Below are 15,502 nucleotides of genomic sequence, written 5' to 3' on the forward strand. Positions count from 1 at the left end.
AATATTGTAATTAACAACCTGATTTCTTGACGGGACTGTGCTCCTGATTGGCAGGTTACATGTCTGTCTGCTATTAAATGCTTGCTACAAAGGTGAAAGTCCACAATTTTTTTTTTTCTGCAGCCTGGTCTTCACTGACACATGCAGCCAGAGGAAATTAACATGATGTCCTTTCTAGGCATTCATATCCAGAAAAGCAAATGGTTTCCATCATTTTAGGAACTGTCTCTCTGTATGCTCACCTGCAGATTGTCACTGTTCGTGGCTGTCATGACATGAAATCCATGCATCTCCTTGTCCTTTTCATATATATATATATTGATGGGGTGGAAATACTAGGTGATAAGTTGAAGTATTTTGAGATTTCTGTCAATTTATTTTATTCAGTGTGAGGTGAAAACAAAGCATAGGCAATAAATTGCATTGCAGAGCACACACGTCCCAAGCCTGTCATTTTAAAAAGCAATATAAAACAATGTTCTTGTTTATTTGTTTTATTGGCCTTACTGGAAATTTTTGTCTTAATGACAAGTGAAAATAAATACTTTTAACTCCTTCATTCGAGATGAAATCTAATATATAAATAAAATTATGTGTTTGAATTCAAGAGCGTTTATCTCAAAACAAAGTGTTAACTAATCCACTGTTAGAGTGACATGTTACAATGTCAGTCAACTGATCAGAAATCGCCAAACTTCCTCAAAGCCTACAATGTATAGCAAGTATGACTTTTCTAACATTTTTAATATGAGATGAGCTCTGTGGTTTCTGGGAAGGGAAATATTGTATGACAGGAGCAAAACAATTAAGTTTTAGCAAATTAAGCCTATTCTTGCTGACAGAGTGCAGGACAACTTCACATTTCACCCAACACCATATGTAAGACTCTGAAGTGTTACTGTTCATAATATAAAAGGTTCAGGAAGAAACTTCAAAACCTGATGTTGCCTGACTCAGCTTGAGTTTTCAACAGTATAAGTGAACTAGTATACATCACAAGAACAGGCCTGTTGCAAGTGCAGGAGCTAATGTTTCTTCAAGCGCAACAAGACGGGGGTGGGCATGCCCCAATGGGCATGAACCCTATGCTTCCCCCTTTTGTTTTATCTTTCCTTTCCTCAGCAAAGGTTTCCAAGCAGATGCAAATATGTATGGAGACATGGTAAGGAGTGCTACTCTGTCTCCAGCACTATGCAAGTCAAGTTATGCAGTCGGGAGCAATTATGTGAGAAGAAATCTTCTTTAACACATGAACGCCTTCGGTGCAGGCTGACCTGACTACACAGTGGTTCACTGATGAAGCCCTTGACCTAACAGCTTTCTCTTCCTGCTTGCCAAAACAGAAGAGTTGATTTTTCAAAAATACAAAAATAAAGTAAGAAGAACGACTTTGAGACCAACAGGAGGAAAATTCTGCTGGACAACCTTCACCAGCATGCAGCTACACAAGAGAAATGATGAAGCATCCCACAGCAGTGTCACTACGTAAAAAGGTCATGCTCGGTACTAAAATTGCAATGTTTTTGTTTTGACAGTGTCACACATTTCTTACTACAAATTAGGAACTACAGTACCGGATCCCAAGTACAGAAGCCGGACAGACCTAAAAGACTCCAAGTCCCATAGTGCCGACGGAGGCGGCTTCTGTCGGACTTGCGCAATGCTGCAGTAAGACGCGCGGTTATTCCGTTTTATAAAATGGCGGCTTGAAGAGGGGCGAGAGCGGGGTTGGTACAGGTGAAACGTGAAAGCCGGGAACTGAAGTGCTGGGATTTTAAAAATAAGCATTACGTTGAATTCTATTTGCTGTTTTTTTTTTTGAGTTGACGGAGAAAGGTATGTTGTCAGAAAGTTAAGTACAGTGTTAGTGATACTAACACTGTATTAAGGTTTAATTACGGTTTTAGATGCAAGCGCGCTGGAAACCGGTAGATGTTTTAATCATGTGGTTATTTAAATTGTGTAAAACAGATAACGTTTTGGTGTTCATTTTCACATATTTATATCAAATGTGACTGATAATTTTCATTTAAATCCGTAAATCCATTTTTAAACCAGTCCGATCTCCTAACTCGTATGGCTGTTGCTGTGCAGTAACTGCTTGGCCGACATAGAAATATCTGGAAATAAATACTTAAGCAGTTGAATACATGAAAAGTAAAACTTTTTTTAAATTGTGTTGCGTGTGATTTTGACTGTTGTGTTTGCTGCAGACGGTAGCTACTCTACTTAATTGCATATGTGATTTCAATTTTACCTACCTAAATACCTGACTAATCGTATTAGTTTAATATCCATTTTCCGTCATCTCCCGGAATAGCGATTCCGTGGATTGTGAAACCGACATTTCTTCGTTACTTTGAACATATAATTTTGTAATGTGGCTATATTTGCATTCCAAATCAGTCTGACCTTTTTTAACTCGATCTAAACCTATTATTGATATTAATATACATTCTCAGTATGATCGGAAACAGGGTGCCAGTATCCAAGGTGTTTTCTTTCTCCTGTGGGTCAGGATTGTGTAACCGAGATTGTGCACTTACTCAGTCCAGAATTTACACAGTCAGGCTTTCGGTAATGGAAAATTAGGCACAATGTTACACGACACACTTCACATCTTCCCTGGTCAAGGAGTAGATGAGTAGGATTTTAAAGAGCTCTGTGGGAAGATGGATTTGCTATAGAAACACTCCCAAAGGATTTTCTTGAAGAAACAGCCCCTAGTTTTGGTTTGGTACTACATTCCCAGGCTTGAGAGAATAGCCTGGATCTGTAAAAAAGGAATAAAGCCATGCAGTTATTACTGTATGGCAGAATCTATGGCCAGATCCTTTATTATTTAATCAATTAAGTTGAAAGTTCAATATGGCAATAAAGGAGACACTTTGTGACCTCAAAGTTCAGCAAAGCAGTGTATTTGAGGAGCCATGAGATGCGTATCCCTGTTTTATATTACGCAATCACCCTCATCACTGAATTATTTCTTAATATTTTGGGGGTAATTTTCGACAATGTTTATAAAACTAAGGAAGGGAAACCTACTGCCTGGAAGGCAGGCACCTTGGATATTTTCCACCTTCTAGATATTTTTTTCTCTCCGTTGTGCTGGATGGTGTTTCTGATGCACAGTTTGTTCTGTGGCCATTTGTTTTAAAGGGTTCAAAACCAACCCAAAATTTGAAGTGAGCTTTAAAACTTCTACATCTGAAAACATATAGCACTGGCAAACATTCTTGATTTGTATTATGAGTAAGATGCTTATTAATCTTCTTGGAGGGAATCAAACATCTTAATCAAAGCGTGCAGAAGGCCGAAGAGCCTGAAATGAATGTGTTCTTCATTTTTTATATGAGTGGCGCCAACTTGGTTTTCTCCTATGTTTTAATAAGAGGAGTCATTTAAAACATTTTAAAATATGATTATCCTTCTATGGAACATAATGTACATATTATTATTATTATTATTTATTATTATAATTGCTTACACTTATATAGCGCTTTTCTGGACACTCCACTCAAAGCGCTTTACAGGTAATGGGGACTCCCCTCCACCACCACCAATGTGCAGCATCCACCTGGATGATATGCATTCAAGAACTTGATTAATACAGTTCTGAACTATATAGGATAAATCGGCAGTTGTAACCAACAGCTAGGGATACCTCTAGTGGCACCTGTGTTTGTGTAGGTTTAATATCTAGGATTTTTACTATTGTGTTAGGAAAAACAGGTTACAAACATTACAGTATATTAAAATTGTATAATCTTTTGATGAATGACTGAGTGATTAAAAATTAGCAACATCATTTTGGATAAGCTATGAATCAAACAATTTAATTTGCTACGTCATCCTTTGCAAGATTACCTCAAGATGTCCGAAATGAGGACCACTTTCATCCTGTCTAGCAGTTCTCAAAGTTGGCTTTGGGTAGTCACTTTTAGAAATATATTTAGCTATTATATTTCTAGAATTTATAAGATGTGTCGAATGCTTCCTGGGGATCAGTCATAATTAAATAATTGTTTAACATGAACCCTGTGGATTTCAACTATTGATTGTGTCCATTTAAAATTTACATTGCAAGAATAGATCAAATGATGTGTGTGAAACAAATTGCGTATGCTTCTCAGTTAATTTGTTGCTTTATTCTACTTTTTGTCGTGTTTGTAAACAGCCCTCAAAGCAGTAAAGAGCAGGGAAACGAATGGAACTTGGCTAAAGCAGCTGAATTATGTTCCAGGGCATAACCAACATGTTTAATGTACAATTAGTAGCAGCGCTCCAAGAACATCCATTAACTACAATCTACTAATTGCACATTTTTGTTAGAGGTATTGTAAGCTAATGATGCACTTAATATTGATTAAGAAAGAAACATCTGTGTGTTGTAGGTAAAGATGTAGCTGCAAACTGGAGTAAACTAATGCATTTTTCCCTTTCTGTGTTTCTTACCTTGGCTGTAGAGCTGTGATGGCAAAGCGGGTAGCGGACAAAGAACTGAATGACCGAAACTGGGATCAGGAGGATGAAGGAGAAGAGGTACGTCTGTACTGTATTTATAGTAGGTCACATCCAGCCCTCAGGGGAGTTATTTTGTGGGTAGAATAGGTGTGCTACATTTCTTAAATCTAGTTTATGAAATTTCCGTACAAGGGAGAAGATGCCAGTTTGTACTTGTATGTCAAGGTGAACTTCAGACAACTCTCCTTGCTCCGTCAAGATCTCTGTATCTCAAAATAGTTTCCTTTTTTCCCTTTTCCACTCTAGCCTTGCACTCCCTTTGATATACTGAAGCTGGAAACGCATTGTTCAGGGAAAAGAGCACATGGGAAGCAATTTGTGCAGTGAATCTGTCAGAACTTGTGTGACTAAAGGTTTCAGTTATTCCAAGGGGATTCAAAACATTCCCAAATACACTTTTAAATCTTAAACTTTTAAAATGTCTTGGAACCTCAAAGAAAACGTAATACCTTTAAATATGGAAACATGCCTTTAATTTCTAAATGGGTATTTTCATTTATGAAGTAGTACTGAGCTGTGTATAAATGAGAACAGATTAAAAGAACACGGGTTTGCTGTGTATGTCATTGTTGCCGTCTAACATGACTTCTACTGGTTGCAAATGTATTCTGAACATAATTTTAACTGAATTTCTTAAAAGAAATGCTGTACATTCCTATTTGTCTGAATAAATAAATTATGTGAATCAATTTCAGCATAGATGTTTCTCTGGATAGCCTGTATCAAAGTATAGTATAGTTATTTGTATAAGCAGTAATTACCAGCTATAATCAGAGGACTTCTAATTTCTTAATTGCAAATTTACATTTCCTCCTCACGTTAGAAAACGCTTTACCATCATGATTTGGTAACTCCTGTCTGCAGAAAATGGCTGATGCATGTGCACCGTGTAGCTGGTCATTCTTTCTTCCTTTGGAATTGTCAGCCTTGTCGCTGGATGAACTTGTCCATTTTTCTCAGTGTGAAGCACAGGACCCTAACTTTGCACAGTAGATACTACAAGAATCACTGCATCCTCCTGAAAAGCATTTATGGGAGATCTGAGGAACTTTGTCTCTATAAAAATATTTTTTCTTGTTTACAGGCTGGAACATTCTCTGTTGCAAGTCAAGACGTCCTGAAAAATAGGGCTATTAAAAAGGCCAAGCGCAGAAATGCAGCAGCAGAGGTGATTTCACAGATTGTCCTGTCTAATTGACATGCCAACAAAATAAGGTTCCATCTTTGTGGTTCTTGGTCGTTTAATACAGATTTTTGCATTAATGATGGGGGTTGGTCTTCTAAAGTTAACCCTCTGTTTAATGGACTATTGTGAGGAAAGGTTTGTCCGATATTGTCAAGTGTACTTTTGATTTAAAGATTTTGATCGCAGACTTCATTATTGAAGAGAATTGTCTGGTGGATTTTTATGAAAGTCAAGACCTTTCCCAAGCTTTTGAGACAGGGTTCTAAACTATGTAAAAGGACATAAGGTTTTCTTCTTGTGTGCTTTCTGGAGTACTGCTTTCGGTAATACTTAAATTGTCGATGGTGTCTGTAATTCCAGGTTTTAATGAATGTATGGGTTACTTTTACTACATGTAATCTATTACCTCTTAAAACTGTGTACGGCTGTAAATATGATGTATAAATACATTGTATCTCATTTCTGTGTACTGGTTTAGGGAGAGAGTGGTGGGAACTTCAAAGGTTTTAAAGGCTTCACTCTGAGTGCGTCTGGGTCGGCAGGAGGCTTTGCAGGATTTGGAAATGGTTCTGGACTCAAACCTCTGTCTAGCCTCACCAATGGAAATGGGAGCTCATCCAGCACACCCTCCTTTTCAGGATTCAGCAGCACATCTGACTCAAAAGCCACGACTGGTAAGCATGTTGGTCTCATAAAGCATGTGACATTAGACAAAAGCAATGGTTCTACTCTGATCTGAGCTCAAAGTTGTGCAGTTTTAGACAAATGCCTTTGTAGAGCGAGGCTGACATATGACAAAATCTCTTACTTGTGTAGCTGTGCATTTATGCCTTAGTCTTGACTTGTATGCATACTTATTTCCCTAGCCTTTGGTGTGAGATGCCTTATTCAATTTGCGTAGGTGTGTATTCTGAAGATATCGCATTTTATCCATTAGAGCTGTTGGAATTTTCCCCAGTCTCCTGCTTTTTAGTACAGATTGATCCTCATAGTCTAGATACTCCAGGTTTGGGCTGGTGATGTCGTTAGATGGCTGGGATTGGAATGCCCCTAAGCAGTAGTGCATAATTGATGTGTTGGGGGGGGTTTGGTGCTTTGGCCAGCTTGCTGAAGAAACAATGAACCTTGTGATTTACCATTTATCTGTAGCATCACTCTGATGGTTGATGCTAACACTCCTCTAGGCAGTATTATACTTGAAATTGGGAGCGTTGATGATGCACAATCCTTGTCCTTCCTGTGCTAGTTTAAGGTGTGCAGAGCTGATCAATTTCACAAGGGCGGGTAATAAAAAAAAGGGATGTTTTTTATGTTGTTCATATTGAAATCCTAAAGATGCACGTCTCATTTTGCAACCAGAACCTTTTAGCTTAGAGAAGAGGGTTATAACCCTATCAGTCTGATCCAGAGTGAAATGAAATGAAAACTGGCCTACCACCCACCCTCTGGAACTTTATGCTTTCGTCCTATTACAACAGCCTGGCTGTTGCGTTTCTGGTGTAGAAGAACTTCTGCTTTCTGGGTTTCTCTATATCCTGCAGTTGATGTTTGAATACGAGTGCTGTTTTAAGGCCCTCACTTCTGTAGAAAAAAAAAAAGTAGTCCTAATATTTATACAAAAGAATGAATTGCTTGGTTTTAAATGCGCCTTGTTAATACGGTATGGTTTGTGCCGAGTACACTTTGGGTATATTGCAATGGATTTTAAAACCTTATTTGGTGAGTAGTGCTAATGTAAACAAGGAGGGTATATGTTGTATCAATGGTGAAAATTTTCTTATTCTCAAATTTTACATTTTGCTTTTTATCATGTATTCTTAAGTGATGTCGCAGGTTTTATAATTCTTTGTTCACATCTTAATAAAAAAAACACACTTTTCAAAGACCTACTGGTGAAAGTTCTGCATTAATTATAACAAGAGGCAAATTTCTCTTTACTCGCAGAAAGAAGCTGCAGTTAAATCATGCATTCCTAAGAGCTAGATTCTGAGACCGCTAGCTTAATCATTTAACTGTAGCTTACAGGGAGGCAGATGCGAAGCTGTCTTGGGAACTCATTTGAAATTCCTCAAGGCTCATTTGTGGTTATTTATAATTCAACCGTTTGTAAGATGTATGGTCTGCCTTGAGGTTATGAGAAGACGGGGTGAAAGTCCAATTAAACACTGGATTGTCAGCGGTGCGTATCATTTCGTTAGTATCCAGTCATATTGTGGAGTTCTAGGCAATGTCTTTCTTTTTTTTGTCTTCTATAATAGGGTCGTTAACATTCAACGGTCCTGCCTCCTCCCAGCCACAGAGTAATGATGTCAGTAGACAGTCGAACGGCGTGACTCAGTCCAGCTCTGCCCCCTCGTCTCAGAGCTCCAGCCGTTGCAGCCGCGAGTACAACAGACAGCTCACTGCCCTGAACTGCTCCGTGCGCGACTGGATCGCGAAGCACGTCAACGACAACCCCCTGTGCGATCTCAACCCCATCTTCAAGGATTACGAGAGGCATTTAGCCACCATCGAAGAGAAATACGGCGGGAGCTCCGACAGCGGCTCCGAGAGCGAGCCCGGCAGCAGGCAGGCAGAGGCGCAGCCGGGCTCCGTTCCCGGCTCCTCCGGCGCGCCTCAGCAGAAAGCCACCGCAGCTTTGTTCTCGTTCAGCAAGGAGGAGAAAGAGAGCAGCAGCGCTCCCGCCCCCAGTGCCCCTGCTCCTAATGTCACCTTCAATTTTGGGCAGAAGGTGGACAGCTCTGCCCTGGGTTCCCTGCCCGCCAGCAGCACAGCCAGTTTCTCTTTCTCCAGCCAGGGCACCGGCTCTTTGTTCGGGAGCCAAGGCACGACTCCAGCCTCAACTTTCTCCTTCACCAGCGCTAAAACCAGCGCCCCCAGTGAAGAGAAAACAAAAGGTACCTCTTTATTTGTTTTGTTTTTTTTACATCTGTGAAAATCTCAGCAGCGCAACTTTTTTTTTCCTCCATTTTTCAGTTTTTTTTTCCCCCCATCATCTCGGAAACAAATCGGTGAATTTCGCCATGCCTGGGACCATTCGCATTCCATTAGATTGTTTTTGGGGGGCAGAACAATTAATTTGATAATGAAATGAGTCTGCTCCTGAAGAGTTTAGATTTAATTATATTGTGGTAATGTGCATTTTACCCTGCTTGTCTAGATGGCTGCATTAGTTTCAAGAAAAAGCTAGTAGTTTTACTTCTGCTTCTAAGACAGTGCACTTAACTCCGATTGTCACTGAAGGAACAATTGCTTGAGCAGTTTTTATCGAGGTACTTCTCACATGGCAGCCAAGGAGAGCTTTCTTTGATTCAGCCTGGTTATTGCTGCATGACTTGCAGAATAATTAATTCCATCAGTTTGTGGATACTAGCTTGATTGTATGTTAATTTTTATCTGATTAAAAATTAAAATGAGCGCTGCCTTTTCTTTTAGTCATTTTAATCTCTTCTAAGCTATATATACGTTTCCAGTAAAGCTTAATGAAAGTGCTCATGAATTTAGAACAACAGGGCTACTTTCAAAGCTTTACGTGCCTTAAGATTTAGTCGGAAAAAAATCTATTCAGCGTAGTTTAAGTGTCTTAAGATATAAGTTGTGTATGTCATTAAGCTATCATAGCAATCAGAATGCCTCTTTTGTGTTGTACTTACTGGCTGGATGCCACTTCTTAAATATGGATGGACAACTTAATTTGGCTTTTTAAGCTCTAAATGTGCTTAAGTAATATTTTCTAACAAGTGTACTAGATTTGATACCATTTTGTCTTAAACCTATTTAGTGCAAATGGGAAATTTGCTGTATTGTCTTAAGTTGTCCTTTTAGCTCTCCTTTTTATTGCATTAATCGTGTTACACGAATTCCACAAATGCTGTAGTAATAGTGTTTATTAAAATGCTACTTGGGCAAATCCAGTATTTGTAAAAATGATTAAGATTGTACTTATAAAAAAAAATGCATTTATTTATAACAGGTTACCCTTTTTTGTGTTGTAACTTAAATTATCAATAACATGAATGCCTGTTTTTATGGACTCATAGCTGTACTGTACATTAGAATAAGCTTTATTACTTGTTTTGCACATTTGTTTTAGAACATGAGCTGTTTGGGTAGAATGTGGGGGCATTTTACATCCAGGAATTTGGAGCTTGTCTTTGATCAGGTGTTTCAAGGAATAGTGTGGCATGGTAAAAAAAAGGCAAATGTGGCCTACCTAAATGTTCACGAAGTCCAAGAAATAAAATTGTATCTTCAGGCCAGGGCAGTGTGGTAATCAGTCACAACTGTGATCAATCGGCGTGTGCCACTGGCATTTCCAGGTTCGAATGGTGGCATAGTGCCACACGAAAAGTGGGACATCGAATGTTAATGCAAGACCAAGTTTACATTTGGACCAATTAAAACATTTCCTGCTCTCATATCGTGCAAAGATTGAAACGATTATTGACAAGTAGTTATACTGTGTTTTAGTTGTTGCAAGAGGAAGATTATGAGTATGAGGTGACATAATGCATTTGCTGCACTGTGTGGAAATTGCCTGAACTCCCAACCAGGCTGCTTATATTCAACTTCACAAAGGTTTCTGGAAGTTAGATAGAACAGACATCACAAAATATCTAAATACAACATTTTGCCTGCTCAGATTTTTGTAGCATTATGCACAGTTTTTAAAGATATCACCGTTATTGTGTTGAAATGCTTCTGTGGTCGATGTTCCTACTTCAGTCAATCTTGAGGTGCAAACGGAGTGCTGTGAATCCTGAATAGATCAAAGATGCAACACCAGATTATAATGAAAAGATCTTGCATCTGAAGCTGATCGATTTTTAAAACCCCACTTTTTAAAGCCCTGTTGTTTTTTTGGGGGGTTTTAGGCTTCCACGGTTTCTGACTAGATCTTTTTCTTCACAGATGAAAATGCAGGAGATGAGGAATCTGAGGAGCCCCCTAAGCCTGTTGTTAATGAAGTGAAGGAAGATGATGCCTTCTTCTCAAAAAAGTGAGAATGAATTCCCTTTGAATCATCCTTACTGTGACAATTGTTTGTGCATGTCTCACTGGAAAGTTTTTTCTTGACTTACGAAACATAACCAGTGTAGTAGTGGTCTTCCTAACCTGGCCTTTTAAGGAACCGTAATGAACTGTTACCAGAGTTAGTGATTTAAGTCTACCAGATCTTTTAAGCTAATCTTTATCTTCCATTTTATTTAGTCATCCTTTAATATGAGGAGGGTGGCTGCGCTTGAGTGAGTCGTCAAGCTGCGTTATGAAAAAATAAACATTTAGAAGGCTTTCTTCTGTGGAAACAAAGGCTTTTGTATTATTAGGTACTTTGTTTTGAATTGTCAGTTACTCCTGAGAACTGAACTGTAGTAAATGTATGGCTTAGATGTGACTGAAAATCAGTCCTGTGCGACTGGAGCCATTCTGAAGTATTATGGCCCGTGCTGTAGTTCAGGTGTTTTGTTTCAATGGGGTTTTATTTTTCATTAAATCCCCAAAACAGTTGAGTAAAAGGGAATGAAGCTGATCCAAATGTCAATGAATTCGTATTCTGAAATGGCCATTCCTGTTTTCTGGGGGTTCCCTCCTCGATTACCTGCTCGGCTTATTTTCTGTTTCAGGTGCAAACTGTTCTACAAAAAAGAGAATGAATTTAAAGAAAAAGGAGTTGGAACACTTCATCTGAAGCTTGTTGCAGACAAAAAGACCCAGCTTCTAGTGAGAGCAGACACCAATTTAGGTGAGTTCATTTTTTATGATGTTGTCATGTCATGTTTTTTTTACGTTGTTTCAATAGCTAAATAATGGAGTTGGAGGTACTGTTTGAATTGCATTCTCTGTGATTCAATTTCAAGTATTGTTGCATAATTTAGCACGGGAGAGCACAGATTATTTGGAACTGTGGGGCTTTCCAAGTTGGGTCCACTTGTCATCTTGAAGGAATTAGGTGGAATATCCTCACTTTGTTTCTTTTATACTGAGAGTAAGTCTTTTCACATGTATCGAGAGTTTCCCCATCACCCCACTCATCTGCAGTAGCTGTGCAGCTGTCGGGGGTTGCAGCTAAAAGTTATTGAAAGTTGAACGCGACACGTGAAAAATCAGGGCACGTCCCCTCCTTGTCATAACATGGTTGTGAGGGTCTGGTTCAGACGCAGTCCAGTGATACATAATATAAGAAGTAAACCCGCAACAGAACTGACAATGAAGGACTTGTAAATATTTCTTTTATCCACATAATTCTAGTGCGTAGAAAGCTTTCAGTTCTGTATCACTTGACGTTCCTAGCAGCTGCCTTAATCTGCCTTGAAAATCCTTGGTTGGGTGCCCATGCTGTTTGAGGTGACAAACGTGAACTGCAAAGAAATAAAAAGATAATGTAGCCATTACATGAATTTCAGAAACATTTATCTGAAAAGGTACAAGAGGAAGCAGCCTCCCAGTCTTTCTACATTTTTGTTCTATTGTGGAGATTTACCTTGTCATTAGAAACATTTACTTGTTAGCCTCTAACACGTTGTCCTGCCGAGCCAACCTCGCTCATGGTTAAGGAGGCCTGAATGCTTGTAATAGCTTCACACAAGCTGCACACATTTCTATCTCCCAGGCAGCAGGATTTGACTGTTTCAGAAACAGGAAGCAAAAGGCTCTATGACTTGCAGCAGCTTGACATTGGATATCTTACCCTGTTTGGCACCAAAAGTGTTTATAGATGATATGTAGAAAAGTTCTCTTTCTGTGCCCTCCCCAGTCACCAGAACATCTGCACAACTTTTCTTGCTGCAAACCCTTCAGTCTTAAGTTTGGATTTTAATAATCTTTCTAATTCCATTTTTCATTTGATTGTTTTAATGTTAGTAAATAGTGTCTCAGACTGTTGCTGCCCGATAGTCAAATGGGATATTACATTTCAGTGTTCTTAGGATTTTCTTGTTTTCCCATACTGGAGTTTTCACTGTGCTTTTGCAGTGATCAGATGCAATTTACACATCGACTTAAATATTTCTAGTAAAATCCTCAATTCATTTAGGAATGCACTGCTTAGTGTTCAGGTTTCCCAGTTGGTGAAATTGCCATCATTTGTGGTTTGTATTTGTTTTGGTCTTGAGTATTCTTGTACTTCTTACTTGTTCTCTTGCAATAAAACTATTTGTTTTTCTTAGGTTAGATCTTGCTGTTAAATAGAGCTTGTATAGCCTTATATTTTAAAAAAGAGACTGCAGTAACTAGTGTCCTGTAACTGTATCTTTATAAAGTGCTGCTCTTTGGTAACATGATTGTATGAACAGGTGAATTTTAGCATTTCACCTTTGATTTCTGGGCTGTTTCCTTCAGCTCTGTAAAACACTTCATTTGTGGTAGCCTACAAACCTTAGTTTTACAGTGTCCTGTAGTACTCCGTATTTTCTCCAGTGCCTTGACAGCTCAGCCAAATCCAGATGACATTTGTGTCTATTGTCTTGTGAACCCTTTTGTTTGAAAAAACACTAGCTTTCTAAAAGGGTTAAAATTTTGAGGTGCTGAGCAGATTGAGAATAAAAAACATTTTTATATTCATAGTTCTATGGAATTAGTACAACACTCACTCCGTAGTGTTATTTTACTCTCGGGTGATTTCACATTGGTTCTATTTGTGCCAGGCTTTTCCAAGATCAGGGTAATTTATGTCTAAAACAAAACTTTGAGCACAGCGGAACATGACTCTTTTCTGTTCTATAGGAAACATCCTGCTGAATATTCTGTTGCAGTCATCAATGCCATGTACAAGAATGGGAAAGAACAATGTCATGGTGGTCTGTGTCCCCAATCCTCCAGTGGATGAGAAAAATCCGACGGCACCTGTCCCCATCTTAATCAGAGTAAAAACAGCAGAGGATGCTGATGAACTACACAAACTCCTCCTGGAAAAGAAAGCATAGCTTAGAGCCACACTGCACTATGATAATTGTCTGCTTTTTTCCTCTCTGGTTTTCCTTGATTCTGTCCAGTTTTAGTTGTCCAGTGGTATGGGATGCAATGAAATTTGCAATGTTATAGCACAGTTTATATTGCTGTGAAAAGTCAGATTTTTGAACATCTTGCTGTAATCTGATTTACAAGATTGAAAATAAAGGACTCCCCTGCTTTGTTGCATGCATATTTTAGAGTTTTATAGTTATAATACTGTGAAATTTAAATCCACGTTTAATTTGCCTTGAATCTAGGCTATTGGACATTGATTTGGCCGAACTCTTGGCTTGGTAACTTGAAAGATTTGTCATCTTTGAAACGTGAAAGGGATGTCTCCTTATGTACATCTGTTTTAATTCAAAAACAAACATTATGAGCTGCCTGGATTCAGTAACATTCCAGTGATTTTTTTCTTTTGCTGCTATCATTTAAGTAAATTGGAATCTATAACAGTTAATAAATTTCCTCGAGCAGTTTTAATTTAAAATGTCAATGGTACTTCATTCTTTTTGACAATATTGTGCCAGAAAACCTGTAACTACCTGTAACTATGGGAATCATGGCTGAATATGACTATTGTACAGTTGAATATTTTATACTTCTGATAAAATGGAAGTCCGTTATTGACTTGTCTGAAAGTGAGAGACTTCTGGCGGAGTCTGAAGTGACCCGTGTGTCCTTTCCCCTTGGATGTTTGCAAACTTCTCCCGTATATTATAGCACCATTTAGACACTGCCTTGCATTGTATGTCTTTTGTAACTTAGCCATTTAAAGTTATTTTACTGAAGCGAGTGAGCTCATTATCAGATTGAAATGAAATACAGTTTAACTTTCAGGTTTTCACAGGTTTTTCTTAATTGTTCATAGGATATCTGTAGTTATCAGGGTTTTGATTAGAACTTGAATTACCTAAATTTAAAACGTAGAGCATTGATTCCTGTCTGTTAAAAAGGAGTTTAATTAAAATATTTATTATAGCAAATTATTAGTGTTTGACCACTTTGGTCTACATATTTTATGTACAGGATACTGATAAACGTCGTTGGCCTATTCGGATAACGTTGACCATTAACCATGCACTCTGGAGCAGTGAAAATTGGGGTGTCTACTAACATGCACAAAGACCACGTATGCCACAGGGCACCAACTGTATCAGTGTCTGCCAGGCTTGCTGCTCAAAGAACATGCTGTGCATTCTGTTGTACAGCCAAAGTGATGTCCGTGCCCTCTCGGATGTCTTGACCATTGTTCCGTTTCTGTGTAGCGTTTCATTGCTCCATGGTTCACAAATTTAATGATGGCTCGGATAAGCGATCTAACTTCATAAGCATTCTGTATATTTGTTTTGAGAAAAATGTTAATAGAATTATTCTGTATTTCATAGCAATTTCTGTTCCACAAATTGTCTTAATTTTCTTGAGGTTTATTGCAGATGAAAGTCAGCAGTGTGTCAGATGTTTAGTTTATGGCAGTCAGTATTTCAGAATGGAACTCATTGATTTTGTTTTCAAAGTGACCTTTGTATTGCCTTTGTATAAGTACTGACCTTTATGCAGAGGTGCCCAATATGTTTGTAATAGCTGTTTACAAAGTGATTGGTGAATAAACCATATTACACTTTCTTGATGTTGCTTTCCGTTTGGATTTAAAATTCATATTAACATTTTTTATCTTATGTGATTACACATACATTGCATAAACTTTTAATGACTGCGAACATTTTTGTATCTAAACTGAATTTGATCTGTGACCTTAACAGATTGAATAGATACCTACTGTATATAAAAACTGCCATGTGCAATCAATCTCAAAAACCCAACTCTTACAATATAAGGAGG

At 38.3% G+C, this 15,502-nt stretch overlaps 1 protein-coding gene across 1 annotated transcript; it reads left to right on the forward strand.

The window, feature by feature from the left end:
* The first annotated feature begins 1,679 nt into the window (after positions 1–1,679).
* Positions 1,680–15,290, forward strand: nup50 (nucleoporin 50). The gene is made up of 8 exons (XM_015352993.2): positions 1,680–1,836; positions 4,467–4,542; positions 5,609–5,692; positions 6,189–6,384; positions 7,969–8,607; positions 10,622–10,709; positions 11,335–11,453; positions 13,433–15,290. The coding sequence occupies exons 2-8, from the start codon at positions 4,474–4,476 to the stop codon at positions 13,630–13,632; spliced, it is 1,395 nt and encodes a 464-aa protein (XP_015208479.2). The 5' UTR covers positions 1,680–1,836; positions 4,467–4,473; the 3' UTR covers positions 13,633–15,290.
* Positions 15,291–15,502: the final 212 nt, after the last annotated feature.

Source organism: Lepisosteus oculatus, chromosome 7 (assembly GCF_040954835.1).
Source record: "Lepisosteus oculatus isolate fLepOcu1 chromosome 7, fLepOcu1.hap2, whole genome shotgun sequence".
NCBI classification, from domain to species: Eukaryota; Metazoa; Chordata; class Actinopteri; order Semionotiformes; family Lepisosteidae; genus Lepisosteus; species Lepisosteus oculatus.

Excerpts from the sequence above, each read along its gene's own strand:
- nup50 (XM_015352993.2), top strand. The coding sequence starts at position 4,474 with ATGGCAAAGCGGGTAGCGGACAAAGAACTGAATGACCGAAACTGGGAT. Across the intron at positions 10,710-11,334 it reads GATGCCTTCTTCTCAAAAAA|GTGCAAACTGTTCTACAAAA; the intron begins GTGAGAATGAAT and ends TTTCTGTTTCAG. Across the intron at positions 11,454-13,432 it reads GAGAGCAGACACCAATTTAG|GAAACATCCTGCTGAATATT; the intron begins GTGAGTTCATTT and ends TCTGTTCTATAG.